We start from the raw sequence: 27,644 nt of genomic DNA on the forward strand, positions 1-27,644 counted from the left end.
ACATCCAACGTAACTACTCCCCGAAGTACCAGCTCGAGGCAGAGACATTCGATTCAATCATTGCATTACCACTGCGAGATTAACCACTGCAGGAGCAAATCAAAATTTATATATTGTGCTACGGTTTTATGGTCCTGCCGTCATGCTTCTTCTCGACTACCACAACGTTCTTATCCATGCCCTCCTGACGGAGCGGTTCTCTGGGTACAGCTTCCCCCGCCTCGCCCCGTATACGCAATGCAACCGTTACTGACTACTGTTTGCTGGTGCCCTAAGATCCCCGCCAGTCTCAATCGACCAGATTGCCTCAGATTTCGACGGAGTTACCTTCCATCTGTCTACCCCCGAATCTAAGACTAAGATCCTTATTTCCATCAACGTGAAATGCTTCCGAGAGCTCGTCCAATATGGTGCCCAACAGGTGCTGGAGAGGGAATACGGCCCGTACATCGTCGCCCCTGAACCCGGCTATGACTTCTCGGTCCTCATTGATTTAGAGAACCTCCCCGCCGAACAGGAAGCCAAAGATGACCTCATAATGCGACTTGCGCTGATGAAGCGGAATGCAATGGCTGCCCCATTTGAGAGAGCTTTCGACGAATTCGCCAAGCTATCCGAAGAGGCTTCTAAATACAGCACGGAGGCTGCCCCACAAGGTGTCAAAGAAGGAGGAGAAGTCATGGCAATTCACTATAGGGAGGAGGAAGCTATCTACATCAAAGCCAGCCATGACCGAGTTACAGTTATCTTCAGCACAGTCTTCCGTGAAGAGACAGATCGTATCTTCGGCAAGGTCTTCCTCCAGGAGTTTGTCGACGCCAGACGCCGTGCCTTGACTCTGCAAAATGCCCCTCAAGTCCTCTTCCGGAACGACCCCCCGCTTGAATTGGCCGGTGTCCCTGGCCTAAAGGATAGCACAGAGGGCCAGACCAGCTACGTCACTTTCGGTAATACACCCGGGTTCTGCCCAACTGTCGCAAGTACTGACGGCATACAGTTCTCTTCCCCCGTCACTTGACCCCTCAGCGCCGCTACGAAAACATCTCCCACATTCAAATCTTCCGGGATTACTTCCATTACCACATTAAGGCCTCCAAGGTACCCTCCCATGCTATCGGTACAAGTATCAGACTATTTACTTACTTCCACAGGCATACATCCACACCCGTATGCGCAAGAGGACAGCCGACTTCCTCCAGGGTGAGTGGGGACAATTATCGTTGCTGAGCTACTGGATACTGACCCATAATAGTGCTCAACAGAGCTCGGCCAGAGAACGAGGAGCGGGAAAGAAAGACGGCCAGTGGCCGGACATTCCGGATCCAGAGTTAGGCGTATTGTATATTTTGTTTCTAGGCAGAGGAGCCGGAGGTGCAACAGCAAGCCGCAATGTGATTTATTCAGAATGTATAGACTGCAGCAAAACACTTTTTTCTTTCTTCGCCTTTCGCCTAACTATATAACATACCGTTAGCCTGAAAGAGATCCACGAGCACAATTAACCATAACTCAGATGAGAGCTGACTACAGCCTGGGATATCTTCGCATGTGTGCATACAATTACTGTCCCAACGCTTACTTCGAAACCATCCTCAACGCAGTTCATTCCCTACTTTCAGTGCTATATACACAACTCTGGCATCCATATACACCCCGCAAGATATGGACATACACTACCTATGACATGCCGGAACCTCCTCCTTCGCACCCGGAACACCCAACCTACAAAAGCAAGACGACGTAATCTGGATATCAGCAACAGATAGAGCGACATCAAGCTGCTGCTTGATAATCCTCGCCTCAGCTTTCCGTCCCAATCTCACCAAACACTCATGATACCCATGCAAAGCCCAGACATTATTCGGATGCTGATGAGCCCGCGTAAGCGCATCATCCAATCCCAAATCCTGCGCATAAGCAGTAGCAGCCTCTTCCACATGGCCTTGCTCCAACATCAAGGCCGCATACGCATGGCGCGTGGGAAGCATCCACCCCCACGGCTCGGTATACATCAGCGAATCGTCGTGATGAATAGCCTCGCGCAGAGACTCAAACGCACGGTGGTAGTTGCCTCGTCTATACTCGATTTCCCCGTCCAGCATGGCCGTCGCTACTTTCAGCACATCGGAAATCAGGTTTGGAAAATCTTTCCTTGTCGGTGGGACCCGTTCCGCGGCTGCGTGATATAGCTCACGCTCCTTGTCGGCTTCAGGGATATTGCCTGTTGCGGCCCAGGCTATGCCCTTGCCATAGTGCGTCATTGTGGTAGTAACACAGTATAGGTCTTGGTCGTGGGGAAGGGGGAGATTCTTGATCTCGTCCCAGAGTCCGAAGCGGATGTAAACGTGTATGCGAACTGCTTTGAAGAATTCCAGCCAGTCTGCTAGTGGCGGGGTCTTAACACGGAGCACGTCGTCTGTGAGCGAAGATTCCATTTGGTCGAGGGTCCTGAGAGCCACTTTTGACTGGCCTGCCAGCATGGCCGCGTACACTAGGGAGTGGTAGTTGTGTAGACGATAGAAGCTGTAGAAGTTCTTTGCACCATTTTTGGCGAGATATTTCTCGTCTGCGAGGACAGCAGCTGTGTTTGAGTCTATAGAGCGTCGGTAGTCGCCGACCAGGACGTCGAGGTGTGTAGGCATGTGGTGTATATGACCGGCGTCCGGGACGAGATGACGAAGCCGGTCAGCAGCGGGAAGGGCGACGGCCGGTGTGGCAGACATCTCTAGATAATGGATCCAGAAATGGATAAGGCCTGGGTGCTTGTCTGCGCTGGGGTGTCGTAGACCCAGGTCGAATACGGCTCGTACTTCGTGGACGGGTGAACCTGCAATGGGCAGACCACTTTGTACGTGGAACATCTTCCGAAGGGCTGTGTGCATTAATGCGTCGGCGTAGAGGGTGACTACCTCAAGGTCATCGTCTCCGAAGTGTTGGTAAACTTCCTTCATGGCGTTGGCGTAAGCTTTATCCACGGTGGGGAAATCATAGGAGGCCGGATGGTCGGCTGGAAAGCGAGCTTGGATTGCATTGATGAGAGCCTGTTCTACTGGTGTCACGGTGGTACTGCTCAGCAGCTCCTTGGCCTTTCGGGAGGCATTGTAGCATATCTTCAAGCTGTCCTCGAGGTCGCGGGGGTCGAAAAGTCGCCAGGATTTGTTGTAGTTGGGACCTGTGGCGTAGGCTAAACCCCAGAATGACATAGCACAGGATGGATCATGGGCAATAGCCTGCATGAAACAGCGCTTGGCCTCATCATGGTTGAAAGAATAACTCCAAATCAGGCCTCTGTTGAACCATTCTTGGGCTTCAGGGCTCTTGGTGGTAATTGTTCGTCTAAAGGATCCTAGATCGTAGTACTCGGCGATTGGGTCGATGGGCTGCACGGCGGCCTGTTCAGTTGACATCGTTCTCCGGGGGTACTGTAGAGTTGGGTGAAAATATTCTGTTTGTCAGAGGTAAGTGGGAAATTATGTCGTTTTACGTAGATACCGTCGAGGGTTATTTAAGTTGGACCTCGCCCGTGCGTCTCATATATATATCTCCAGACCACAAGTGCATCACAGTGCCCGATTTAAGTACCCCTCACTGTTATCTACAAGCTGTGGCTACATCACATTAGTCACTACTAGTAACATTATTAATATTAATATTGATGTACCCTGAATTCAAACTATAGGTTGTTTGCTGTCATTCAAAGGCCGATGTGATGGTGGGTCCGCTCGGCGTCTGAACAGAACCGGACAATAGCCAGGGATAAAGATATGTACTTCATAGATCATTCGCTATCTAGGATGCTCTACGATACAGCCTGCTCAAGTGACGAAGGGAGAGTACCCAAACATGATTTCAATGGCGAGACAGACGTCAACCGTGACTCATGTTTTATGGCAAGATTGCTCTCGAGACCATCCTTCCTTGCAAGGGCATTTCTTCTCGTCGCACCGATCAGGGTACTTTGTCTTTTGACCAAGCTCGAGTATGACCCTCGTAGTACTTGAAACAGACAGGAACAGGGATCATGCACACGCTGAGCGCTGTCAAAAGCATGGTCACATACACTACTCCCAACCGATTGTGGAACATCTGGCTGGCAAGTAGCGGAAAGACTGCACTATTTATATAGTATGGGTCCCTTAAGCACTATTGTGCTATCGGCTTTGCTCATGTGACAGTTTAAAATGTAGTTGAACATCTGTATGAAGAGCAGATGCAGCCACACCCAGCCAGGAGACTAGCGCACACGGGGTTCGGTCATGGGATGTCTGGACTTGAAAGCGGGGGCGAAGCCCTAAGGTACTGACTTCACTAGTATTACTATGCAGAAGTCGTTCAAGGCTAGAATCTTCCTAGCGAGTGGTGCAGATATTCTTATTACTTGAGCCCTTCTTTGATGACTTCGCCTGCGGCATCGAAGCTAGTAAATGCAGCAACAATGACAGAGAAGATAATCTTTCACTGAATCATTAGTTGTAACCCGGAACTACACCGGATTTGGTTTCAATCCGTATAATACGTGCCCTATCGAGATCTTGTCAATTATATCTCCATTATGCGGTATGGACTTGATCAAGAATTCAAATTTCCTCGCGCAGGAATGGCAACATCTCAACAGGTCACGAGCTCTTGATAACCCATTGGTTCATCATTCTTAATGGTAAATGTAGATACCAAGTCTAATCACATAGAAGTATGACGGGTAGAGATACTTGGTTTATATCTGCAGACGGGCCGAACAAGTCCTGTTTATGCTCGATCAAAAATAGGGCTATCCAGTAAGGATGCATGGACAAAAAAAGGTCGTGCCCGGGTTCGAACCGGGGTTATTGGAAATTAATATGATATCAAAATCCAAAGTGATAACCACTACACTACACAACCTTTGCTGTGAATTTTATAATTTCTTTCCTTACTAATATCATTCGTTTTATAAATTCACAGACTTCATGGCTCCCGTCTTAATTTATCTTCGGCCTGTGTTTAGTTGTAGGGGTGGATGTCTTGGACTGCCAGTCTAAAAACACATTCACTCACGGATAAAACACAGGAGAAGAAAAAAGAAAAATCACAGCGAAAATTGCGATAGTGTTAAAAAAGTAAAAGAACAAACTGCTAAATCGATAGCGCTTTCTGTCAGATTCTTATCCAACTCTCCATACAAGTGAAGCATTTGATTTGATATCCAAGATTGGGAGAGCGGTTCGTAGGACATCAGGAAGGCAGCTATCATACTACAGTAACCACTTAATTCTACATACAATATATACACAGGTTGTGTAGTGTAGTGGTTATCACTTTGGATTTTGATATCATATTAATTTCCAATAACCCCGGTTCGAACCCGGGCACGACCTTTTTTTGTCCATGCATCCTTACTGGATAGCTCATTTTGTTGTAGCATAATCCTCAGCAGCATCAAGATCTCTTGCTCGCATCAACCAAAGCATAACACATCTCGCGCGGTACGGAGACAACCATGATCGCTTTTTCGCGAAGCCTTAGTTGGAGTGGCACGCTCAAAAAACCTAGGATGGATCGAGGTCAAGCAAGGTCCACAAGGCTGCAAAGAGATAGGTGCAGCACCTCCCTGGGTGATTGAATTTAGTTTATTGATAACTCTGGGTGGGTAAAGGTCAACAACGGCTGTTTCTTTGGTAGAATGACTAATAGTCTATTGGGTTTGCGAAAGCCGATAAGAACTATAGATCTTGGGCGTGTCATCTATGCGTCCTCTCTTCGTCTTGCTACACTAAGAATCAACGCGCAATGGCGGATAGTGAGGGGTATATAAACACTCTTCTTTAGAGCCAAGAACTTGCATCTTGCAGTCTTCTCCGTGCCTCACACTGCACTTGCTCAACGATATCAGCTGCCCTGTCGCTCTTCTTGACCATACCTACACCCGTGCCAGCCCAAACTGTGACAGTTTCCTTGAAATCGAGCTGCTGGCCCTGAGTTCCCTGAAGATCCCGGTGTAACTGTAGCCGCATGTCACTCATACTCATCCCTCTCTTGACATACTCATAACTGCTATTTCTCAGGCACCGTCCATCATACACCTCTGGCCAAGGACTAGGTCCCCACATCTCATCAAAGACCCTCGATCTGACGGTAGCTTGTCCGCCATCCGAAGCATCAAAAACCGCTTCCCGAAACTGACGCGGCAACTTTGTCTCTTCAGCCCCGAGAAACCGCGTCCCCATCACCACCCCCGCAGCACCGAGCATAATCGCAGCAGAAACACCTCTCCCATCCACAATACCCCCAGCCGCAATGAGTGAAACATCATCAAGACCCCGATCCCGCAACACATCCGCCACTTCAGGTAATAGCGAGATAACACTCGCTCCAAGCGCATGTCCATGTCCACCGGCATCACTCCCCTGGAGCACCAGGGCATCCGGACGACAAGCCTGAGCAGCTTCCACCGCGGCACTTACACTGCCTACTTGAATCCAGACCTGGGTGTACGGCGATGCCTTCCGGATCCCCTCCGCCCAGACCTTGAATTCGGCTGTCGTAGCGAACGACAACCAGACTACAGCCGGTTTGTACTTGGAAAACAGCGAGAGCCAATGCGCAACCGGGGAACCGAAGACTATCATCCCAACACCGATGGGAAGTACAGGCTCCGGGATATCTTTTTGTGCGTTCATGATATCATGTAATTCATGCTTGGCTCGTTCGAGTTGCCCTGCTAGGGAGCGCTTGCTGTCTAGGAAGCCGATCTGTCCCAGGCCGCCTGCGCGGGAGACGGCTACTGCGAGGTCGCTGGTTGCAGCGCCACTCATCGGAGCGTTTATGAGTATTGGGGTTTGGACCCAGGGCAGGGCTCGCTTGAGTTTGTGGATGTTTGACATTTTTTTTTTTCTCTTTTTAGTTGTTTTTAGTGTGTTGGAGGTGGTGATGATGATCAAGGTGGGTATAGCGAGGATGTTTGTGCATTTAATTTGCAATCAATTGTATTTTCGTTGTTCTTTCCTTTTCTTGATTCTTTGAAGGCGTTCGCATACAGCTTATCATGTATCATCGGAGAAGCCAGCTAGTAGTATATATATCCATTGATGTCCAAGTTAGGTACGACTGAAGCATATAGTAATATATTATATACCCCAAGTCACATAAGCTGGTATTCCAAAAGCAATCACACCATAGCAGGCTTAGTAATAGATATATCCCAACTACTTAATATCAAGAATAATGCTTAAAGTGAGCTGTCGCCGGAGGGCGTTTGAAAGCCGGCGTTTGCCTCCCCGCCAAGTCGATCAAAGACCGGGTCGCCGAATTTAGGGTTCACGGTGGATGCGAGTGGAGAAAAATGGTGGAGAGTCTTGTAGTTTGTTAGTTTGTACGCTTACAGTGTCTTATCGCAGCTTTGAAAATTGATTGAAAGAAACTACGATGTTACTACTGGTCTCAGGAATAAGATCATTCATTTCATTCTCATCCATTGCTCCACCTTGATTTTGACATGCTCCTCCATCGGCGACTGCGCAATCCCGCTCAATAGAACCTCAAACGATAGGTGGGGATTGGGCTTTCCAAGACCCAAGAATAAAAGCTGCTGTTGCTATACGCAAGGGAGGTTACACACCTGCCTAGGTGGACCATTCCGATGCTCCCGATAAAGGCTCCTGTGAAACTGGCATGTCTGCCATGGTGGGTCAGCCATCGTTGATCTTGTTATATTCAGCTTTCTTGATCGAACTGACGATTTGCATAGCCGTGCCATCAAGACTCGCTGTGATGGACAGAATCCTTGCACCAATGTAAGAGGGATCGCACTCATTTATCAACAGGCTTAACGTAGAGAATAACAGTGTTATAACAATCGCCGGGAGTGTCGCTACCGCCCCAGTCGACGAGGCGGGGCGCGCAAAGGGAATGCATTTAAGGCAAAGAAGCGTGCCATTGCTGCAACCAATACGCCATCCCCATTTTTGTCATTGGACCCAATAGAAACCCAAGGTCTTCCCTATGCATTGGCCAACATCCAAGATGTCAGAGATTTATCTGTTGGTGATCTCACATCAGATGAAAACAGCAACCCTGCTTTCGAGTTGGGGTCACTTGCAATAAGAGCATATGGATGTGAGGCGGATCTGTATGTTGAAGCTGAAACCGTTCATACATAGTTTTTGATCTGGCCACAACTGATATAGTACCTTGTGGCTCTAGGATCAATGCCTACTATGTCTTTATCCATCCATACTTTCCGGTGTTGCCCCCACCGGCGGTTGCCCAATATGAGGACCGCCCGTTTGCGATCTCGTTGAGAACCGTCCAAGCAAATCAGACATTCTTACCTTACTGGCCAACTTCTCCCTTTGCGTTGGCTTTGTCCGCGATCCTCGTACTGTTTCCTCTGCCAGAAGATCCACATTCCATGTCGGAAACCGCAGCCAGTGCGCGTCGGTCATACGCTGAACTCTATGCAAATGCAGCAATGAGCAGCATTGAGAACTGGAGTGACCTTCCCGAGCCGGCAACGCGCCTTACTAGTACAGCTGGAGGTCCGACCCGGTGGAGCTCGCTGCACCCCGACCTCCCGTGGAAGCTGGAATCGATATTGGCTCTTGTATTGCTCGGCATGTACGAGCTTTGCCAGCGGGGCAATTTCTCGAAGATGCGCGCTCGAACCAACCAGGCATTGACAACAGCGGTGGATCTGTCACTACACACTGCCGACCCGGACGAGCCAGGCTGTTCAGATGCACAAAGTCGAGCCTGGTGGATGACGGTCAGCTTACCCGCCCTGACATCCGTTTTACATTATCGATTGATTGCTTGTTGCAGATGTTTCTCAGTTATCATTCTTCGATTCTCAGTAATTCGGTAAGTTACATGAGTATGGAAACTGACCATCTTCGCCCTTAACTCATCAGCATTCAACTAACTTAAGCCAGAGCCCTATCATCCTCATCGACGACCCTCGGATCAGCACACCGTACCCAGTATTCCGTGGCTGTCTTGAAGTATGTTCCCCACTTAGCCCTAATCCCTAATACTCGGCTTACGCGTACATCAGCCCTGGCCATTATTGGCAAAAGCACAAGATACACTTCTCCAAACATGCAACCTAGCAAAGGAGCTTGAGAAAGAAGACAGTAGATCTAGTCAATCACCCACCCTAATTGATCGTATTCGCGAGCTCAACTCTCGGATATCATCAATCGCCGCTGAGTCCGATCGATATCGATGTGTGACAAATCGGCAAGGAGCTGAATGTTTTGCTCCTCGAAACCTATGGGCAATTGCAAGTGCGATAATTCACAGGTGAGATCCTTACCTATCTTCGCCCCAACACACAAATAACGCTTCATCAACACAAGCAATTGGCATTCTAACTCTTCTATCTGCAGCGCTCGAATAAGATTGCATCGCTTCAGAGCCTTCCTAGATCACCCCTTATTCCTAGGTGAACACTGTGGCCTCACCTCGATCAACCGTATCGACTTCCTAAACTCCTCACACCCCCTCTCCCCGAGTCGGATAACCAAAATCCACTCGACATTCCCCTTCACCGAGCAGGAGTCCGCAGCCATATGCCTGAAATCATCACTCGCCGTGTCCAGAGTTTTCCGCCACCTAACACCACCAAATCTATACTATACCGATGCACCTTCCGATAACGAGGCATCACCCAGGTCCTCCACGTCTCGATTCTGTCCTCGATCGCTTCCGTATATGGCCTGCTGCCAGATGCAAAGCTTCTATGCTCTCACAATGCTCCTACGAAGAGTTCGCACCTCATTATCTTCGGGCGACTTGCAGGCGTGTTATCACCTATTGAGCCAGCCTGAGCCAGGCTCGGAGGTGCAGGATGCCGAACGGCTGGTTGAGGAGCTACGCAATGGTCTTGAATCGTTGAGTGCGTCTATGATAGCGGATGTTGCTTTCGAGGGTGTGGTTGGTATGGTACAGGAAATTGAAGGGGTTTGTTTCGCTACATTGTCCTGAATTGCAGACCAGTCGGTACACCTTGTTTGAATGATTTGAGTCGGGAGCATGTGTATTGTGGCGAGAGTCAGGGTAAGGATGAAAGGGCTACAAGAAGAGTAGGTATAGCATTTAGACCGTGTGTGAATATTGCCTTCTTCTGAACAAAGTGCCAAAAGTATAGTTTTGCGTATTATAGCAGATAGCCTTAGAGAGGCATGAACTACATAGCATTAGTTATTAGTTGGACTTAGTAATGATGCTCTGACTCAGTAGTCGGCGATTAAATTTAGATGTGGATCCATGGACTTAGGGTTACGGTTAGTTCGGGATCATAACAAATCATATCCATTATCTGACTCCATTTCCCAGCAAACACCGATCCATGAGCTTGAGTAATACGCCGCCAATCTGCACAGAAGTGGCATGACGATATGGAGTAGTGTCTACTGCTACTATAAAACGGCTCCGAAGTTTCCCCTCTCCCCTCCTTATCTATCTTGCTGTACAGTGTATTCGTTCCCTTCATTCTTCTATTTCCTTCGTTCTCTTCACCAAATCATAATGGGCTCTGTCGAAAATTCACCTGTACCGGCAAGCGCTGAATATTATGATCTTGGATCATTTGGACACACCATCACTACAACCAGCGCAGATACACAAACATGGTTCAACCGCGGTTTAACCTGGTGTTACGCCTTCAATCATCTCGAAGGTGCCTATTGCTTCGAACAAGCAATTAGCCATGATCCATCATGTACAATGGCTCACTGGGGATTGGCGTATGCGCTGGGACCCAATTACAATAAAGGCTGGGATCGGTTCGATCCCCAAGACTTAGCTGTCTGCTTAAAACGAGCCTTTGCCGCATCGCGACGCGCAAAGGAATTATCAGTCCATGCCTTGCCCTGGGAGCAGGCACTTGCCGACGCCCTTACACTGCGCTACCCGAGCGAAACCCCGCTGGCGGACTACTCGGTGCCAAGCGCAGAATACGCTGCCGCCATGAAATCAGCGTACGAGAAGTACGGCAGCGATCTGGATATCGCAGTGCTGTATGCGGATGCGCTGATGAATTTGACTCCCTGGGCCCTGTGGGATCTGTTTACCGGCCAGCCTGTCAAGGGTGCCCCGACAGCTGACGTGCAGCGAGTGCTGGAACGGGCATTGGAGCAAGACGGTGGTTATCAACATCCTGGTCTTCTGCATCTGTATATTCATTATATCGAAATGTCTCCTACCCCTGAGTTGGGTATGAATGCGGGTGATCATTTACGGGATCTGGTTCCGGATGCTGGTCATCTGCACCATATGCCTACTCATCTGGATATCTTGGTTGGTGACTGGCGCCGTTCTATTGCGTCGAATTATAACTCGACTCTTGCCGATGATAAATTCCTGCGTCGTGCGGGGGCTGTCAATTTTTATACGTTCTACCGGCTTCATGATTACCATTCGCTGATTTATGCTGCTATGTTTGCTGGAAAACTCAAAACCGCTATGGATGCTGTTGCGCGTATGGAGGCGTCCGTTCCAGAGGAGGTGCTTCGCATGAAATCCCCTCCTATGGCGGACTGGCTGGAGAATTTCATGACCGTGCGCGTGCATGTCATGGTACGCTTTGGCATGTGGGAGGAGATTATTCAGATGGAATTGCCCCATGACCAAGATTTATACACGGTCAAAACAGCCATGGTTCATTATGCCAAGGGAGTCGCATATGCAGCGACGGGACGGGTAGGTGAAGCAGAGCAAGAGCGGGAATTATTCCAAAGGGCTCGGACACGAGTGCCAGAGACTCGTCGGGCCTATAATAGCAAGTGCTCCGATCTCCTGGCTGTGGCGTCCGCTATGCTCGATGGAGAGATTGAATACCGTCGTGGGGAGTACGAGCAGGCGTTCGACAGTCTGCGCAAATCGATCGAGCTGGATGATAGGCTTCCGTACAGTGAACCCTGGGCCTGGATGCAGCCTACTCGACATGCCTACGCTGCCCTTATGTTGGAACAGGGCCAAATCGAGAAGGCCGAGAGTGTGTATCGCGCTGACCTTGGGCTGGACAACACTCTCATCCGGCCCCGGCGGCATCCGAACAATGTCTGGTCCCTCCAGGGCTACCATGAATGCTTGGTGCGTTTGGGGAAGACGGAACAAGCGGCTATGATCGAGCCTACACTAAGGCTGGCGCTGGCTGTGGCAGATGTCCCTATCAAGGCATCTTGCTTCTGCAGACTAGATACATCGCAAGCTCCGGAGGTGATTAAGAAGGGTTGTGGCGATAAAGGTCGTTGTCATTAGGCGATTGACCGGCACATTCGCATGCAAATCCATGAATGTATATAGACGACCCGACTGCCATTCCACTCACGTTAATATCATAATTGTTACACATAGTGCTTGTTCTTCATTCGGCCAAGGACAAGACTCCTGCAAGTTGCCGTCTGATCTAATTAAAATGTGCCGGACAGGCAACACCCGTGAAGTGAAACGATGCCAATCTCGACTGTACCCCTGCAAATCGCGCAAGAAAACTATTGCGGGTAGAGATCCTAGACTGATCTGATGGACGTCTATGGACGATTAATGAAATCTGCATAGATGGGAGATGATCCACGGTGAGACCCAAATCCCGACAGGAGAAGAAAAAAAAAAGCAACGAAGCTTACCGCGAAAAGAGGACAGTGAAGAGAGTACGTGTCTCGACAGGTAAAATTGCAGTGGGTATAGGCCCATTGTGATGTATCACTTCTTCACCGCTGTCTAACTCTGCCCTAGGCCCCCAACAAACAAACAGAAACCATCCGGCCGGTAACGATCGTCTCAATGTTCTGACAGTTCTGTCCCTTCGATTTCTTTCGTTGAAACCATTTGGACTTTTCGACCCTTCCCTCTGGGAAGAACTTGCAGGGAGCACTGAACTTTACGGAGCCTTGGGATTCGACCAGAACGCGGGGCATGACTCGTGTCCCTGCAGTTGACCAAACCCTCGGTGTCACTAACCGCAGAACTGGTTCAATCAGCTCGGGCCTCTTCTCAGCCAGAAGAAAAGCAAAGACCTCTTGGGGGCCAATTACGGATCGTCGGGACGTCCGAAAATTGGGGAAGTGAAACCAACCCCCCTGGCGGTACGACGGACTAGTGAATAGTGAATACGCAGAATGATCACCCCGTCTTACTATATCGGATAAGCTGGGAGGTCTCAATTGGATCGATGGTACCGGGGATCTGGTTGTGTGTCACCTCCCCCGCTGCAAGGAGGGCTGACCGGCGGATACATCCTTTTCCCTAGTCTAGCATAGCTCTGTCCAACTCTGGAATGCTTGTGGTCCAAAAGGACAAAGGGAGTTCTTAACACGGATGACTCGAACCTTCTGGCTAATCGATGACAAAGGGCTCCATACAGTGGGAAAAGTCAATAACACCATCATAATTGCTTTTTGTAATTCCGACAGTCAGGATCGGCTCTCCTTGGCGTCCCAAGAAGCTTAATAAAAAAAAAGTAAATTTTTTATTAAAAAGCGAAAAAAGAAAAAGAATTATGGGTCTAGCGGGGAAAGGAAAAAGAAAATAAGAGAATAAATCAAAAATACCACCTCGAGGCTCGCAGGATGTTACTCTGCCTCTTTAAAAGACTCTCCTGTACGTCCACATCCACCGATCCATTAGGGTGTTCACTACTATCCAGCACGCAACCACCACGAACAATTTTGGTGGCACCCAATCACCACTTTTTCTTGGAATCTCTTTGCCCTAAAATTTGCTGTCTCCGCATATTTGCTTCCTACCCGATCTTTGAGGTGTTATTTCCACTGGTGGGAAGTGAATGACATTGCAGGGGGTTTGGCAAGTCGATCACGGTATGCGGCCAAGTTGGGGGTTCATGTGGCTAGCCCATCAATAAGAATTGCCTGCGGTACAGAGTAGAGAGCGGTCACCATTGACTGGGACGAGTTATCCCTATGGATTTCAATGCCCAGCGGCTACTTGACATCACTTAACCTGAAGTTGATCCACTGCGCATTCACCCTTCAAACTTACTTCCCTCAAGTTTGTGCTGCCTCATATCAAACCTTTTTTCCCTGCATGGACGGCATTGGGCTTTACTAGATTTCGTCCTTGGAATGACAATATTGCAACACGGCATATTAAGTTGTACAATCCAGGCCATATCACTATTGGTTGACCTGTAAGTTGCATTTTCTTCCCTGGGGCCATGATAAACATTGATGCCTCTAATGGTTCCTTGATTCCCTTTTGGCTTTCGGAAATACCTGATTTAACATAGTTCAATATATGTACTCCGTACAATCCTCCGTGTACTTTTCTTCTTACTTTTATTCATGCCCTTGCAACGCGGCTGTCTTGTCAACTAAGAAGCTCTTATCCCTTGAAAGCATACGATGCTAGGGAATTGATATCCCTTCACCTGAAGCATTTGGCAGATCATGTCTTCTTCACCAAATGGCTTTGTACTCCTATAATAATCTACTATAGCCTACTTCATTTTTCATCACTTATTTCTTTGCGATGTTCGAACGCTCCTGTCGTTGACCAACGCAGCCTTGCGAACTTTCCTATCTTCCAGCTTCTTTTTCCTTCTTTAATATCTTAATTATTTTTCCTTTTGCCTACTAGGAAAACCCTAGGATCAGCAGAAGCTAGGTGACTAATGCTCCGTATCATCCAAGTGAACAAGTATTCGAGTCATACCCAGGTATCTGGAAGTCACCACACAAGCCTACCATGTCAGACAGACTCAGCTCTCTCCCCTTGGAGATAGTCCTTCAGATTCTTTCGTACCTACCTTTTAATTCAGTGCTTGCTTTTGGGGAGACGTGTCGCACCAACCACCGATCGCACATTCTCTGCCTCCGATGTCTACGGTTGGGGGTCTTCGAGAAGCGAACCCATTCTATAATATCTTGTCTCCAGGCAGGCTGGATCAAGGCTGATCAAGTTGGGGAAGAACTGGGGGAAGCCTTTCCCATCGAAAGGGAGACCGGGTCGGATTACACTATCTCCATTATCCGGCCGAAAGTCAAGCCGGTAAAACAGCCGCCACCTTCCAAACATCTAAGTAAGACGAAGGATGCAAAACTCCGATATCCAACGGAACCGCCGGTGATGCAGGAACACATAGTTCGAACCCAGAACCGAATCTTTTCTAGAGTAGTGAACCGGTACGGGCCATCACTCGTAAAGCTCGAGTTTATGGCGTACGACATTGACATCGAGAGCGCAATGGCACTAGGTACCAGATGCCGGTATGGACTGCGTCACCTTGCACTTCGCTTTGAACATCAACACATCAGAGATGGCCATATCAAGCCGAGCACCTGGCGATATCCGGCTCCATGCAGCGTTGCGTGGAATCTTCTTACTGGAATTGGACAGTATAAAAATATCGGTATTTCCGGGTTGCAGACCTTGATACTGGAGCGCTCTGGTATCACGCCGTGGCAGTTGACGATGCTCGTAAAGAAGAATCCTAATCTTACGGTGTTGAAGTTGAAAACCTGTCACGGTGCACAGCCAGATTTCTTGAATTGGCTGGGAGGCCTCGAAGAAGATCCGGACGACCCGGCAGAAACAGTTAACGGTTATGCACCGGGGTATAGACTTGAGGTTTTCTGGTTGGAGAACTGCCACGAGATTCTCACGCACCCCGTTGATGATTATGAGGATTTCCCGAAAGAAGCCTGTGATAGTGGTCTTGAATGGGTGAGAGGCTTGAGGAATCTGAAAGTGAGTGTCAACTTCATCCTCATAAATACTAGTTGCAATAGGAAGCTAATAGCACACAGTCCCTCTCTTTCAGCAAATGCATGAATATACCGTCTGAGTATGTTGAACGGGCGAACAAGTTAATCTGGAAAATCCCAGATATAACGTTGCCATTCTATAACTATGAAGAGGATACCCCAATCGAGGTTGATCCTACCTTTTTGTAGTTTTGTTACTTACCTGTCTGACTCTGGTATTTACGACTTGATGATATGTTATCGTTCTTTCTTTTTTCTCCCATCTGTTCACACATACCCACTTCTCCATTAGCATTCATCACCCGGAGTTGTTGCATTCATGGTCACACAGAACCACGGCGTTTCATTTGGCGATATCATGGCTCTTGACGATCGATCGATAGAACTGTTCCTATCTTTACCCTAATGTAATCAATGCCTGATATTTCTTCTCGTGTTCGCAACTATTATCGTCTTACATGAGGGCACAAACTATAGTACTAAATCCTTTGTGTTGAACTCGAGTAATTGTAACCTATGAGCTACGTGGCAACGTCCACACTGGTTGGCGGTATTTCTAGTCGTTACACGGTGGGCTGAAACTCATGGCAAGTCATAGATATGTAGTCCTATTGGCAAGCATAGTGGTCTGATATCCAATCAGCCCATGGAGACACAGCAGCATAACCAAGAGTGTATGATGTGTATTAAAGTCTCTATAATGTGTACGACATTCGTGAAGGTTCTATGGGTTGATAATAGTTCTGCTGTGTTGCACAGCTGGGGGGCCAATGTTGGTGAGATGGCAAACATCTATAAGCAGATAATGGCATTGTTTGTTTCATGAAGACGGCTTGGGATTCTCGACTTCCTTGGATATTGTAAAGATTGGAAAGTTCAATACTCACCTTCGACTTCTATCTATACTCCTTAGAAACAACCGATATGGAAGCAAAAGCCGAGCACCACAAGATGCATGAACAGCCACAGAACCTGGATTCAAGCTGTTATCTTTTTTCTCTGACACACCATCCGTATTCACGTTTTCACCCCTCCAAATGGACAGTAACACCAACCATTCTCTTTCCCTCTCCACCGACAATGTTTGAGACATTCATTCACCGTCTAGAGTATGAATCCCTTCACTCCACGTCTTTCCTTTCACCACTTCTGGATGTTTTATCATCTCATCTTCGAATGATTATCTTCAAACCTAATCTCACGTCGATGCACTGCCGAATGAAACCTTCCCAGAATACCGAGTCGCTGGCATGAAGAGATACAGATCTGCATCCCATTTCTGGGACTCTGCTCTGAACAAGATCTTCCCCAAGCGAGCGTCGCGATCGAGACCTGATGAGCGCAACACTTTTCTGTCATTCGAGTCTTCCACTGCCAGTGAACATACCGATGGCTTTTACATGTACTCCCAGGCTCTCTTAGAGCAAGAAAACAGACGACGTGAGGCCTTACTATTTCGCCAATCCGACAGCACAGAAGCTTCGTATTCGTCCGCTGTAAGTCAATAGTCTTGGCTCCCGACATACATTGTGTTGGAACTGACAAGGCGCAAGCTCATGGCGCCAATTCCGCGCCCTGCCCTTCCCTACACTATTAGTTCTCCCGAGTGGAACATCTTTTCTGAAGCTGTCAAGGCCCTCGAAGATGCGATTGACGACGATGCGTCCGACTGGCTCCACAGTGTGCTGTCGGTCTTTTCCAAAGTCTACACCGTCGCCAAGATCATCGTCACAATTCTGATGTACTATGGGATTGAGGTACGGGACATTTGTCTGGCTAGTCGTTGTCGCGGTGTCTGAATTAACCGCGACCATAGGTGGAAGACATCCCTGATAGTGTTCCAGCCCATATAAGACGTGCGGAACAGATTGTGACGTCCAATTCGATTACTGATCTTATTGAGGCTGCGGAGAGCCTTTATTATTCCGTATATGCGAGGCTGATAATGGAGATCGCAAACGTTGACTTGTCAACTTACTTTAACCTGGAACTCCGACGCACATCCCGCAAGGATGGGTTTACTCTTCCAGAGCCCGATCATTTGCTGAAAATTCTTGCGCACTGCAAAGACACACTCGAAGCGCCAACCGTTTGTAACCATGTCAATGAGGATCTCATCAAATTTCATCAAGATGAATTCATCCGCCGCGCCATGGAGAGGGCGATTGGCACAGGCTTTTTCCTCGACGATCTACTCGGATACCGCCGATACACTATGGGGATTGTGAGCGACACATCGTCTGAATTTCGTTCGAAATGGAACCACGACACGTTCCTTTACCAGATACCGCCGGAGGAGATCCTCACAGTTCAATCTGAGAAATACCTTTCTTTCATACCAAAACCGGAGGCTGTGCTGTCATTTAGTGGTTTCGATCTTCCATTCATTGACCGCAACAGTGTCGATCCGGGACTTTGGGAGCGTGAGCTCGTCAAGGACCATCGTCAGTCGGCTTTAGCCAAGATGGAAGGTAAAGGCATCGGAGACGTCAGGCGCGTGGACGAGCGACGTCGCCCGAGCGATTACATGAAAGAGAGAAAATGCGTTTGTCGCTCATCGTGCATCTGTTCCTGGGAATGTACGTCGGATCCCGAACGTCCCTGCCCCTGCGCAGACCGTATGATGCAGATAATGCTGGCGAAGCGTCGCAAGGCTCCGGGAACACGCGACTTCGCTACACGATGTGGCAGCCTTGCAAAGGCGATCTTCGAATGTGCTTCATTGATCAAACGGGATATTGATGATATTGAGATCGCGCTGGAGCTGGACCGGGCGTTTACACTAGTGGACAGTGAGATCGAAGCCCAGCGGCGAACGCCTCTAAAGACTAATGGGGTGAAGTCTTCGAGTGAGGATCGAAGTTTTGATATGGGATGATACTCATTGATTGTTTCAGGGGGGGAAACGAAGAGGGGATATGGGATGATATGAGGCCAGGCTCTACTACGGATTGGGGGATCGTAGGGTGACTCACAGAATCATTCGACACCATTGATGACGATCAGGGATATGTAACTAGCTATAAGCTGCTTTAGCGGCCCCCATTTGCCCCAAAGATACTATTCTTGTAATCTGATGCGCTGATACCTTGACCGTACCTTGCTCTATGATGTAATGTACGCGGTAACACTCGGAACATGTAAGGAAATAAAATACGTCCCAACACCAACAGAAAGCCAGACTTTTGACAGAACTAATAATTTTGAAGGGTTATTATTAGTCACGGCATGCCATTTGTCTAAATGCTCACTGGCTCAATGAACGTAACCCTGTGATCCAGAAAAAAAGCCGATCTTTCCACCGCTACTATTACTAGATCCCAGCATGATACTGTCCCAGCAAACCGGGAAGAAGAGGAAAGAAAAATAAATTTCCTTCCTTAGGTAAATCGTCGCGCGGAGAGAGAGGGTCCGTCAAAACTCCAGCGCAGCTTTTGTTCTCCTACCACAAAAAAGAAAACTGTTCTAGCGGGCATGGTGCCCAAAACCGTATCGACTTCGGCGACTGTATTAATATCCTCGTCCTTTTCATCTCCGTTGTCGCGAAACCCACAGTGGATCGCAAACTTCAGACGACCCAGAACCGGGGTGCGACGATATAACCGCGCTGCGTGGCCGTCCTACGGCATCACCACTCCCGTCCCGGATCGTCCTCCACAGTTCCCCAGTTCCGGATCTAGGAAGTCTCCATTCTGCTTCCAGACGGGGTATGCGCTCTGTGCCAAACGGCCCTCGCGCCCCTTTCCCCCACCGTTCCTGTCCCCGCCGTCCTCGTCCTTTTCCGACCCGTTGACCACCCACTACCATAGTCAGGATAAGAGATTATCCGTCAAGGGCGAACTAGTCAGGGGGCTGAACAACGGTGACGATGCCGTATTGGTTGCGGATAATTTCCTCGGGGTCGACGACGGCGTGGGGGCATGGGCCACTAAGCCACGAGGTCATGCTGCGTGAGTTTCTTCTCCCTTTCCTGTCTGGTTTATTAGGATAAGTCATGCTCATTTCTACACACGGACAGACTCTGGTCCAGGCTTCTACTACATTTTTGGGCCCTAGAAGTCGAACGAGGAGTTAATAATAATGCGCCGCTGGATCCAGTCGAGTACCTTCAACGGGCTTACGAAGAAACCGTCAACGCAACGACCGCCCCCAGCGAATGGTACGGAACGACGACCTCCGTAACTGCGATCTTACATTGGACCTGCGATGATGCGGGGAACGAAAAGCCTTTACTTTACGTGACTAATATAGGCGATTGCAAGTTGCTGGTCATCCGTCCAAGCGAGGAGAAGGTCCTGTTTCGGACCAAGGAACAATGGCATTGGTTCGACTGTCCCATGCAGCTGGGGACCAACAGCGTGGATACGCCGCGGAAGGATGCAGTGATGTCTCAAGTCGCTTTGGAGGAGGATGATGTCGTACTTGCTGTGTCCGACGGTGTGTTAGACAATCTTTGGGAACATGAAATATTGTCCATTACGCTCGAAAGCATCAAGAAGTGGAACCAGGGACGGCATGACAATACAGACCTCGAGTGGGCTCCTCCGGAGGTGCTGGCAGAAGAACGCATGGTATTCGTGGCAAGAGAGCTGCTCAAATCCGCGCTAGCTATTGCCCAGGACCCGTTCGCTGAGAGCCCGTTTATGGAGAAGGCAATTGAAGAGGGTCTCGCTATTGAAGGGGGTAAGTAGACTCCCTGCAATATAGTGAGCAGATGATTGACATGCAATAGGAAAAATGGATGACATTAGCGTGGTGGTCGGTTCCTGCAAGAGGAGGGCTTCTTGAACCGGACGCACGCAATAGGCTATGAAGCCTCAACTAGAAGACTAAGTGACATTTACAACAATCTCGCTTGCAGATTTCATCCTGATGCGTCCGACGCCATATATTGGCTCCCAAAGGGCTGCACTACGATACGATCATAGACTGGGAGCTGCTCCTACCCATCCCACCTGCGGGTTGACGCTGAACCGTATCATTTCGTACCAAGCGTTCGAACATCCAAGCACTGCGCACTCGATAATAAAAGCATTACTTTAGAAGGCATGCACATTAATGCCAAAGCCACGAGATTATGGACATATGACGTTGACCATAGCAAGTCAATACCCGGCGGGGATTGATTTGCACATGGTGAAGTTATTTTTGAAACTATGCTTCATGTAATTAGACGATACTGCCTCTTTTTCTTTTCTTTTCTCTATTTCTTCCTTTTCTTCAATACTCATATTCGTTCTATCTTTCAAATCTATCAATTATGTTACAGTATCATAAAGACTCTCCCAAATCTAGATAACGCACGGACCATATCCAAAGCAACAACGTTCCGCCCGGCAAAATCAGAAAAAAAGTTTCGATCTAAGAAAATCGATCGACGCAAATCACCGACACAACTCCCACCCAACACCCTCAATCTTAATACCCTCATCGCCACCTACCCGCGAAAATGAGGGCCAAACGCTCAAAGAAGTATCGCAAGCTCATGCACCAATATGAGCTTGCATTCGGCTTCCGCGAACCATACCAAGTCCTAGGTAAGCCGCAACCAAGCGCATGCCAGAACCAAAGAAAGTCACCTAACAAATCAACCTAGTGGACTCAAACTTCCTCAACGCCGTACACTCATTCAAGATGGAGTTACTTCCCTACCTCGAGCGAACACTTCAGGGCAAAGTCAAGCCTCGTACGTTTCAACCACAGCCCACCTACCAAACCAAAAAGATCAATACTCCAGCCTTATCTCCAAGACAACGCTAACAAGACACGATACATAGTCCTCACAAAATGCTCCCTAGCAGTCATGATGGCCAACCAACCCATCAACCCCCGCACTAACAACCCCGTCCGTCCCGCACAACTTCCCCCGCCCACCGTCCTCCCATTGCGCCACTGCTCCCACAACGAAGACGACACTCCCATCGACGAAGCGGAGTGTCTGCTTTCTCTTCTTTCGCCGTCCGCAGACGTCAAGCGGAATAAGGAGCATTATATCCTCGCCACGGCAGACCCGGCGACGCCCAAGGCTGCGCCGCAGAACGACAAGAAGCGGAAGCGGGGTGTCGATGAGGCCGAGGTTGCGCTGAGAAAATCGAGAATGTTTAGGAGCGCGGCACGGGCTATCCCCGGTGTACCGATTGTTTATGTGAAGCGATCTGTTATGGTTTTGGAGCCGATGAGTTCGTTGAGTGAGGAGTTGAGGGATGGGTATGAGAGTGGGAAGTTTAGGGCTGGGTTGAATGATGATGCGGTTCCGAAGAGGAGTGGGGACGGGGAGAAGAAGAAGAAGGGATTTAAGAAGGTGAAGGGCCCGAATCCGTTGAGTGTTAAGAAGCCGAAGAAGAGGGATACGGAGTCGGCTCGGCCTGCGAAGAAGAGGCAGGCTGAGGATGGAGAGGGTAAGGTGTCTGCGGAGAGGACGGAAGATGGCGATTCTGCGCCCAAGGCCAAGCGGAGGAGACGTCATCATAATCGCGGTACTAAGAATGAGGGCGAGGATGGCGGCGATGCGGCTCCTGCTGTTACGATGGAGGAGTAAGCGGTTTCTGTCTGTGTGCTTGCTTGATGAAAAAGATTTCGTTATTCATGGTATGGCGTTCCGGTTGGGCAAAAGACGATTACATCAGTTTAACCCAGTGTATATCCCAATGAAACACAATCGATGTAAATCCATTCTCTCATTCCGGGCATAGTCCACACCCCTACTTAATCATACACTCACCCAGAGACCCAAGAAACAGGAAAGAAGAGAAGAGAAGAACCCAAACGCCATCCGCCACCCAATACAACAATACAATGCAATCAATCAATCGACATGCAATACAGCCCCCATCATCACCAACCAACCGAGTACCCTACTCCTTCTTCTCAGCACCAACACCCGCCGGCGTAGACGAGAACCCCTGCTCAAAAGCCTTCTCATCCGCCCAGATCTTTTCAATTCGCTTCCGGTTCTCCCTCGCCGCCTCACGGTTCCGCTTGGCCCGCTCGTACCGCTCCGCGGCCAGACACTTGTTCACGTCGCGCTTGATATCGTTGCAGTTCCCGAGAGCCTTATGCAGGAAGCCCTTGGCGTGGCATTCGTCCAACGCTGTCATGATTGCTTCGCAGTCTGTCATAGCGTTAGTTTGGGGGTTTGGTCGTATACAGGAAATGGGAGTGACGGACTGGCATTGTAGGGTGTGTGGAGGTGGGAATGCATTTTGAATGTGGTTTTCTTTTCCGTAGGTCTCTGAAATAAGAGATATTCCTGATTTTAATCAAAAGTTTACAAGATAAATCTAACGTAGAAATATAGATAATCAATATCCCCCAAGGCGGCGCTTACGAGAAATCTCCGAATCCAAATCCCGGGCGGTGAAAGCCATGCATGAAATTCTGCCGGGCGGAAACTGAGGGGCCATCAAGAAAAAAAAAAAAGTAGCCGGCATTGACGATCTATCTATCGCAAATCCGCAAGACTCTTTTTTCTTGTGGATGATATTGACTCTGGTTTGATCAGGTCAATTTGCTGATTTTTTTTTTTTACGGATTTTAACAGAAAAGTTTTTTTTTTTTGGAATATCCTTTCTATATTGAATAGATTTGCTCGCATCTTTACGACCTTAAAAGTTTGACGATTGTTTCTTTCCTTTTATAATTGCCTTTTCACGATGTCTTCTATGATTACAACTACCTCTTGGGTGCGACGGGGTGTCGCGGCCCAGATGCCGATCAAATATGAGATTGATGAGGAGGAGATGAATCGGATATCGACTCTCGCGAAGATGCAGCTTGAGGATGCTCAGAGTGATCTGAAGGCTGCGCAGGAAGGGGACGACGATGACGATGATGAGGCTATGGAGGAGGATGACAAGAAGGATGTGATGGAGGAGGATTCGGGGAAGAAGACGGAGGCGACTACTGCTGAGTATGTTTGGATGTTCTCTGGCCATGTGTGGATTGATCGGATGGTCCAAACTGACCTAGCTGTAGTGACGATGACTTGAAGGAATACGATCTCGATCACTACGACAGTGATGACGTCGACGAGGATGGCGAGAAGGCTACCATGTTCGGCAATGTTAAGTCGCTTGCTTACCACCAGCCTGAAGAGGAGGATCCGTACCTGGTGATGCCACCGGAGGAGGAAGATGAAGAGAGAGAGGAACTGCAGATTCTTCCGACTGATAACTTGGTACTTGCGGGTAAGGTGGAGGATGAAGTCGCGCATCTCGAGGTCTACGTCTACGAGGACCACGACGCCAATCTCTACGTGCACCATGACATCATGCTGCCGGCCATTCCTCTCTGCACTGAATGGTTGGACATGCCCGTTGGAAAGACCGCCGAGGGCCGCACTACAGGAAACTTTGTGGCTGTTGGTACGATGGAGCCCGATATTGAGATCTGGGATCTGGACATTGTCGACTGCATGTACCCCAACGCCATCCTGGGCCAGGGTGGTGAAGGTGAAGCTAAGAAGCCAAAGAAGAAGAAGACCAAGGCGAACGACGAGTTCCACGTCGACGCGGTGCTCGCGCTGGCTGCGAATAGGCAACATCGTAATCTCCTTGCCTCCGCCTCGGCCGATCGAACGGTTAAACTTTGGGATCTCAACACCACTAAATGCGCCAAGTCTTACGCCCACCACACCGACAAGGTGTGCTCCTTGGACTGGCACCCGAAGGAATCCACCGTCTTGCTGAGTGGTAGCTACGATCGCACTGTGGTGGCCGCGGACATGAGAGCCCCCGACTCCAAGGCCCGGTGGGGTGTGGACACAGACGTCGAGAACGTGCGCTGGGATATGCACGATCCAAACTACTTCTACGTGACGACAGATGGCGGTATGGTCTATCGCTACGATGTGCGAAACGTCCCCGCCAACCCTAAGGATTCGAAACCCGTGTGGTCCCTGCAGGCGCACGACGACTCGGTGTCAGCTTTCGACATTAACTCCGCCATTCCGGGCTTCCTGGTCACCGGTAGCACAGACAAGCAGGTCAAACTGTGGAACGTCGAGAACGACAAGCCTAGCATGGTCGTCTCACGCAAGCTGGAGGTGGGCAAAGTTTTCTCGACTACATTCGCCCCCGATCCGGAGGTCAGCTTCCGACTGGCCGTGGCCGGCAGCAAGGGCGTCGTGCAGATCTGGGACACTTCCACCAACGCCGCAGTCCGCCGGGCTTTCGTGTCGCGGATGCCCAGTCTGGAAGGTGAGGTGCAGGAGCGCACCGTCGGTGTGCAGGCAGACCAGAATGAGTCAGATGAAGAAGATGCCGTCCAGGAGGTTGGTGCAGCCGCCGTCGGTGCGGATGGCTGGGAGTCGATGGACGAAGACTGAGGTTCTAGAAACGGGGAAAGATATCCAAAGCAAGGAGGCTATTGTGTGCGCATTGCGTCAGTGTAGAAAGCTTCTTTGTTCGTTCTATGTGTATAGCCCTGTTTGCCTTCCGTCTGACATGCAATGAAAACGTTGATACCCGGTTTGGTCTAAATTGCAACTGAATAGTGATCGAAATTGGGAACGGAGGGCATGTCCGTACACGGTAACGATCGACCCGATCCTGGTCGAAAACGGTCCTAGTGTGAAACGGCTCGTCTAGCCAATCAGATCCGCTTTTTAATTTGGAGATTCAATTTTCCAGAGTAAAGCCGACAATTACTTAAGTAACCCGGGAATTGGCGATGGATGTCACGGTATCGCTTAGCGATGGGGTGAGGGGACAGTGTGATACGGGAGGCGTTGAAACAAAGAAAAAGGCGAATTAATTCACAATATGCAAGTGACAGGTAGATTTACAATATCAGTTATTACTTTTGTTATTTTCTTTCATTATGTACTGTAGTACCAGGATCATCTGCAAATCCCCCATGGGAAGAAAAAGCAAGGCTAAAAAAAAAGAAAAAGAAGAGGCCACCAACCCAGTCAAAGTAGCAGTGGGGGCTAACCTGAGATGGTAACTCGTTAATCAGAAGGACCTCCATGATGGGTGATATATCCGCCCTCTTTTGGCCCTTGTGACAATAAAAAGAGTTGCAAACGAAGTCCACAATTTACTTCGTGTATTAAGTTTACCCACTGGGTGGAGTTGACCCGCGCGCATTGACACCGAAAGCCCATTGTCGGGATCAGATTTCAGATCGGTTCAGGAGTCTCGACACGCTTCTGTGCGACGAATAGGTCCTCCAAAAAACAAAGGAATGAATGAAAGCTGATACTACCTTAAAAGTATACAGTAGGAAGTATGTTGGATCGATCAATCATATAGCACAGGAAAAAAAAAGTTTACCTATCATACTTCGTAGATCACACACTCCACAGTCATGCACAGCACTAATAGTATTTTGGTTGGCTGGCGATACGCTGAGACACCGCGGCCGCAGAGTTGTTTCATCCCCACTGCTGATGGTACATGGCGCTCCTGAGAGGTCATTCCGTTGCCGTTCCTGACGCCAACTCCGGCACCGTCGCTTGACTATTGCAGTGCGATGATGCTTGAGTCGTTATGATTGCTCTGTTTTTCTTCGTCGGAGAGGTGGAAAAAAATAATTAATCAGGGACATGGATGATTCCTCCCAGGGCGGGGATACCAGGGGTCGTGCCGTCTCATGTTGGCATCTAGGACACGGGTCGAAGGAGGATACAAGTATTCTCCTATGAGAGGGATGGTATTCAGAAGGGAGGAGAAGTAGAGGTTACCTGGGTATCGAGTGGTAGTAATGGTTAGGTCATGGTTTAATTTAATGGCCATCACTCTGCGTCGTACGTGTGCCACGCAACTGAGAAAACAGCCCCGGCGCTTCGCATCGTCCATATCTACCGAATGGCAGGTCGCAAGGAACCGCGTGGGATAGTCACATCAAGCGGTCTTGGCCGTCGGAAGACCGGATCATGCAAAGACGTCTGCCTGAGGTCAGCAGGAGATAATCGCATCTCCATTAATAGATACATAGATTGATTGATTTTTGGGGCCTTCCTTACGGGGTACTTCCGTACCGGGGGGAGAGAAAACATACCATATTTACTTTGTACTCTGGGTCAACATCGGCATTTGCGGTTCCCATGGATCACATATAGGTTCTCGAACCTGAAAAAGACCGAAATTCACGCATGAGAATCCACAAGAGTCAGGGTCCCCTGGCAGAAGGCGAAAGTTTTTCCTATTGTTCACCAAGGAACAGGCTGTTTGAACCATAGGAGAGTGAGTGACTGAACCGTGGGAAACGCGGGAAGCATCCGACGAACAGATGGTGACTGGATAACCTTGAAGGGGACCAGCAGGTAAAACTCTAAATGGGTGTCCATCAGCCTGGTGGATCGAAAAAGCCTGGAACACTCCCATAAGGCCATTCGCCTCCGCCCCTACCTTTTTACCTTCCTTTTCCTCTTCTTCCCCTCTCATTTACATACTTCACTTCTTTTCTTCCTTTCTTCGTTTCTTGGTCCATTCCTCCCTGGGGGATTCTTTACCTTGGATCAACTATTTCACTTCTTATTCTTTCATTCCATTCTCTTCTCCTGGATTTATTTACATGATCCTGGATTCCCTCCTTCTATCCTTGATTTGGTACTTTTTACACTTCCTTATTAAAACCCCGTGGCGCGTCCTGGTTGTCCGCCCCGATTTAGCCAGTACAGAGTGCTGCTGCAATTATTCCACCCCTTGAGTCAATCAATCCACCCACTTGAGACGGGACTTCCCACCATCCGATTTTCTGCTGTGCAAGAAAAAGGAATCTCCGCCTCGACTTTCATTGAATGAATATCCAGAAATTTTGATCTTCGACAAGCACCGGAGACAGATAAACAACTAAAAAAAAGAGAGAATTCGTATATCAAAGCGCACCGTCCATATCTGATAACGGACATTCCAGTCATTAATCTTCCATTCCTTCTGGTGCCAACCCCGCAATCGTCACCACACATTCTTTATCGGTACCGCAAACGAACGTTTGACA

The 27,644-nt window shown here is 48.9% G+C and overlaps 10 protein-coding genes and 2 non-coding genes across 12 annotated transcripts; 8 read left to right on the forward strand and 4 right to left on the reverse strand.

Moving 5' to 3' along the window:
- Nucleotides 1-142: 142 nt before the first annotated feature.
- On the forward strand, nucleotides 143-1,332 carry F9C07_856 (putative ARP2/3 complex 34 kDa subunit; the record flags this gene model as incomplete). The annotated part of the gene is made up of 5 exons (XM_041288569.1): nucleotides 143-204; nucleotides 277-947; nucleotides 998-1,098; nucleotides 1,152-1,200; nucleotides 1,253-1,332. 5 exons carry the CDS (start codon nucleotides 143-145, stop codon nucleotides 1,330-1,332), a joined length of 963 nt encoding a protein of 320 aa, XP_041141073.1.
- A 341-nt stretch (nucleotides 1,333-1,673) lies between these two features.
- Nucleotides 1,674-3,407, reverse strand: F9C07_857 (TPR domain protein; the record flags this gene model as incomplete). Its single annotated transcript, XM_041284202.1, has 1 exon — nucleotides 1,674-3,407. The coding sequence occupies one exon, from the start codon at nucleotides 3,405-3,407 to the stop codon at nucleotides 1,674-1,676; it is 1,734 nt and encodes a 577-aa protein (XP_041141072.1).
- Nucleotides 3,408-4,797: 1,390 nt separating this feature from the next.
- Nucleotides 4,798-4,881, reverse strand: F9C07_t69. Its single transcript has one exon. It is a non-coding gene; the product is annotated as a tRNA-Gln (tRNA).
- Nucleotides 4,882-5,270: 389 nt separating this feature from the next.
- On the forward strand, nucleotides 5,271-5,354 carry F9C07_t40. Its single transcript has one exon. It is a non-coding gene; the product is annotated as a tRNA-Gln (tRNA).
- Nucleotides 5,323-7,152, reverse strand: F9C07_2279205 (putative 2-nitropropane dioxygenase precursor). The gene has a single exon (XM_041284201.2). It carries the CDS (start codon nucleotides 6,858-6,860, stop codon nucleotides 5,802-5,804), a length of 1,059 nt encoding a protein of 352 aa, XP_041141071.1. The 5' UTR covers nucleotides 6,861-7,152; the 3' UTR covers nucleotides 5,323-5,801.
- A 13-nt stretch (nucleotides 7,153-7,165) lies between these two features.
- Nucleotides 7,166-10,199, forward strand: F9C07_1056132 (Zn(II)2Cys6 transcription factor). The gene is made up of 8 exons (XM_041288567.2): nucleotides 7,166-7,659; nucleotides 7,724-7,769; nucleotides 7,821-8,104; nucleotides 8,179-8,740; nucleotides 8,797-8,835; nucleotides 8,907-8,975; nucleotides 9,029-9,276; nucleotides 9,363-10,199. Exons 1-8 carry the CDS (start codon nucleotides 7,616-7,618, stop codon nucleotides 9,958-9,960), a joined length of 1,890 nt encoding a protein of 629 aa, XP_041141070.1. The 5' UTR covers nucleotides 7,166-7,615; the 3' UTR covers nucleotides 9,961-10,199.
- Nucleotides 10,200-10,503: 304 nt separating this feature from the next.
- On the forward strand, nucleotides 10,504-12,237 carry F9C07_860 (TPR domain protein; the record flags this gene model as incomplete). Its single annotated transcript, XM_041284208.1, has 1 exon — nucleotides 10,504-12,237. One exon carries the CDS (start codon nucleotides 10,504-10,506, stop codon nucleotides 12,235-12,237), a length of 1,734 nt encoding a protein of 577 aa, XP_041141069.1.
- A 655-nt stretch (nucleotides 12,238-12,892) lies between these two features.
- Nucleotides 12,893-18,579, forward strand: F9C07_2249687 (uncharacterized protein; the record flags this gene model as incomplete). Its single annotated transcript, XM_041288565.2, has 5 exons — nucleotides 12,893-15,684; nucleotides 15,744-15,781; nucleotides 16,966-17,197; nucleotides 17,255-17,458; nucleotides 17,518-18,579. The coding sequence occupies exons 1-5, from the start codon at nucleotides 14,683-14,685 to the stop codon at nucleotides 18,577-18,579; spliced, it is 2,538 nt and encodes an 845-aa protein (XP_041141067.2). The 5' UTR covers nucleotides 12,893-14,682.
- A 596-nt stretch (nucleotides 18,580-19,175) lies between these two features.
- Nucleotides 19,176-20,489, forward strand: F9C07_863 (phosphatase 2C-like domain-containing protein; the record flags this gene model as incomplete). The annotated part of the gene is made up of 3 exons (XM_071511803.1): nucleotides 19,176-19,651; nucleotides 19,720-20,384; nucleotides 20,434-20,489. The coding sequence occupies 3 exons, from the start codon at nucleotides 19,176-19,178 to the stop codon at nucleotides 20,487-20,489; spliced, it is 1,197 nt and encodes a 398-aa protein (XP_071365681.1).
- A 661-nt stretch (nucleotides 20,490-21,150) lies between these two features.
- Nucleotides 21,151-22,239, forward strand: F9C07_864 (uncharacterized protein; the record flags this gene model as incomplete). Its single annotated transcript, XM_041284207.1, has 3 exons — nucleotides 21,151-21,238; nucleotides 21,298-21,387; nucleotides 21,479-22,239. 3 exons carry the CDS (start codon nucleotides 21,151-21,153, stop codon nucleotides 22,237-22,239), a joined length of 939 nt encoding a protein of 312 aa, XP_041141066.1.
- A 316-nt stretch (nucleotides 22,240-22,555) lies between these two features.
- F9C07_2279211 (cytochrome c oxidase biogenesis protein Cmc1 like-domain-containing protein) lies at nucleotides 22,556-23,078 on the reverse strand (the record flags this gene model as incomplete). The annotated part of the gene is made up of 2 exons (XM_041284200.2): nucleotides 22,869-23,078; nucleotides 22,556-22,812 (listed from the first exon to the last, which is right to left on the reverse strand). The coding sequence occupies exons 1-2, from the start codon at nucleotides 22,900-22,902 to the stop codon at nucleotides 22,556-22,558; spliced, it is 291 nt and encodes a 96-aa protein (XP_041141065.1). The 5' UTR covers nucleotides 22,903-23,078.
- F9C07_2279212 (putative rRNA processing protein Pwp1) lies at nucleotides 23,079-25,478 on the forward strand. The gene is made up of 2 exons (XM_041288564.2): nucleotides 23,079-23,610; nucleotides 23,676-25,478. The coding sequence occupies exons 1-2, from the start codon at nucleotides 23,354-23,356 to the stop codon at nucleotides 25,024-25,026; spliced, it is 1,608 nt and encodes a 535-aa protein (XP_041141064.1). The 5' UTR covers nucleotides 23,079-23,353; the 3' UTR covers nucleotides 25,027-25,478.
- The last annotated feature ends 2,166 nt before the right edge of the window (nucleotides 25,479-27,644 follow it).

The sequence above is a fragment of the Aspergillus flavus genome, chromosome 1, assembly GCF_009017415.1.
Source record: "Aspergillus flavus chromosome 1, complete sequence".
NCBI classification, from domain to species: domain Eukaryota; kingdom Fungi; phylum Ascomycota; class Eurotiomycetes; order Eurotiales; family Aspergillaceae; genus Aspergillus; species Aspergillus flavus.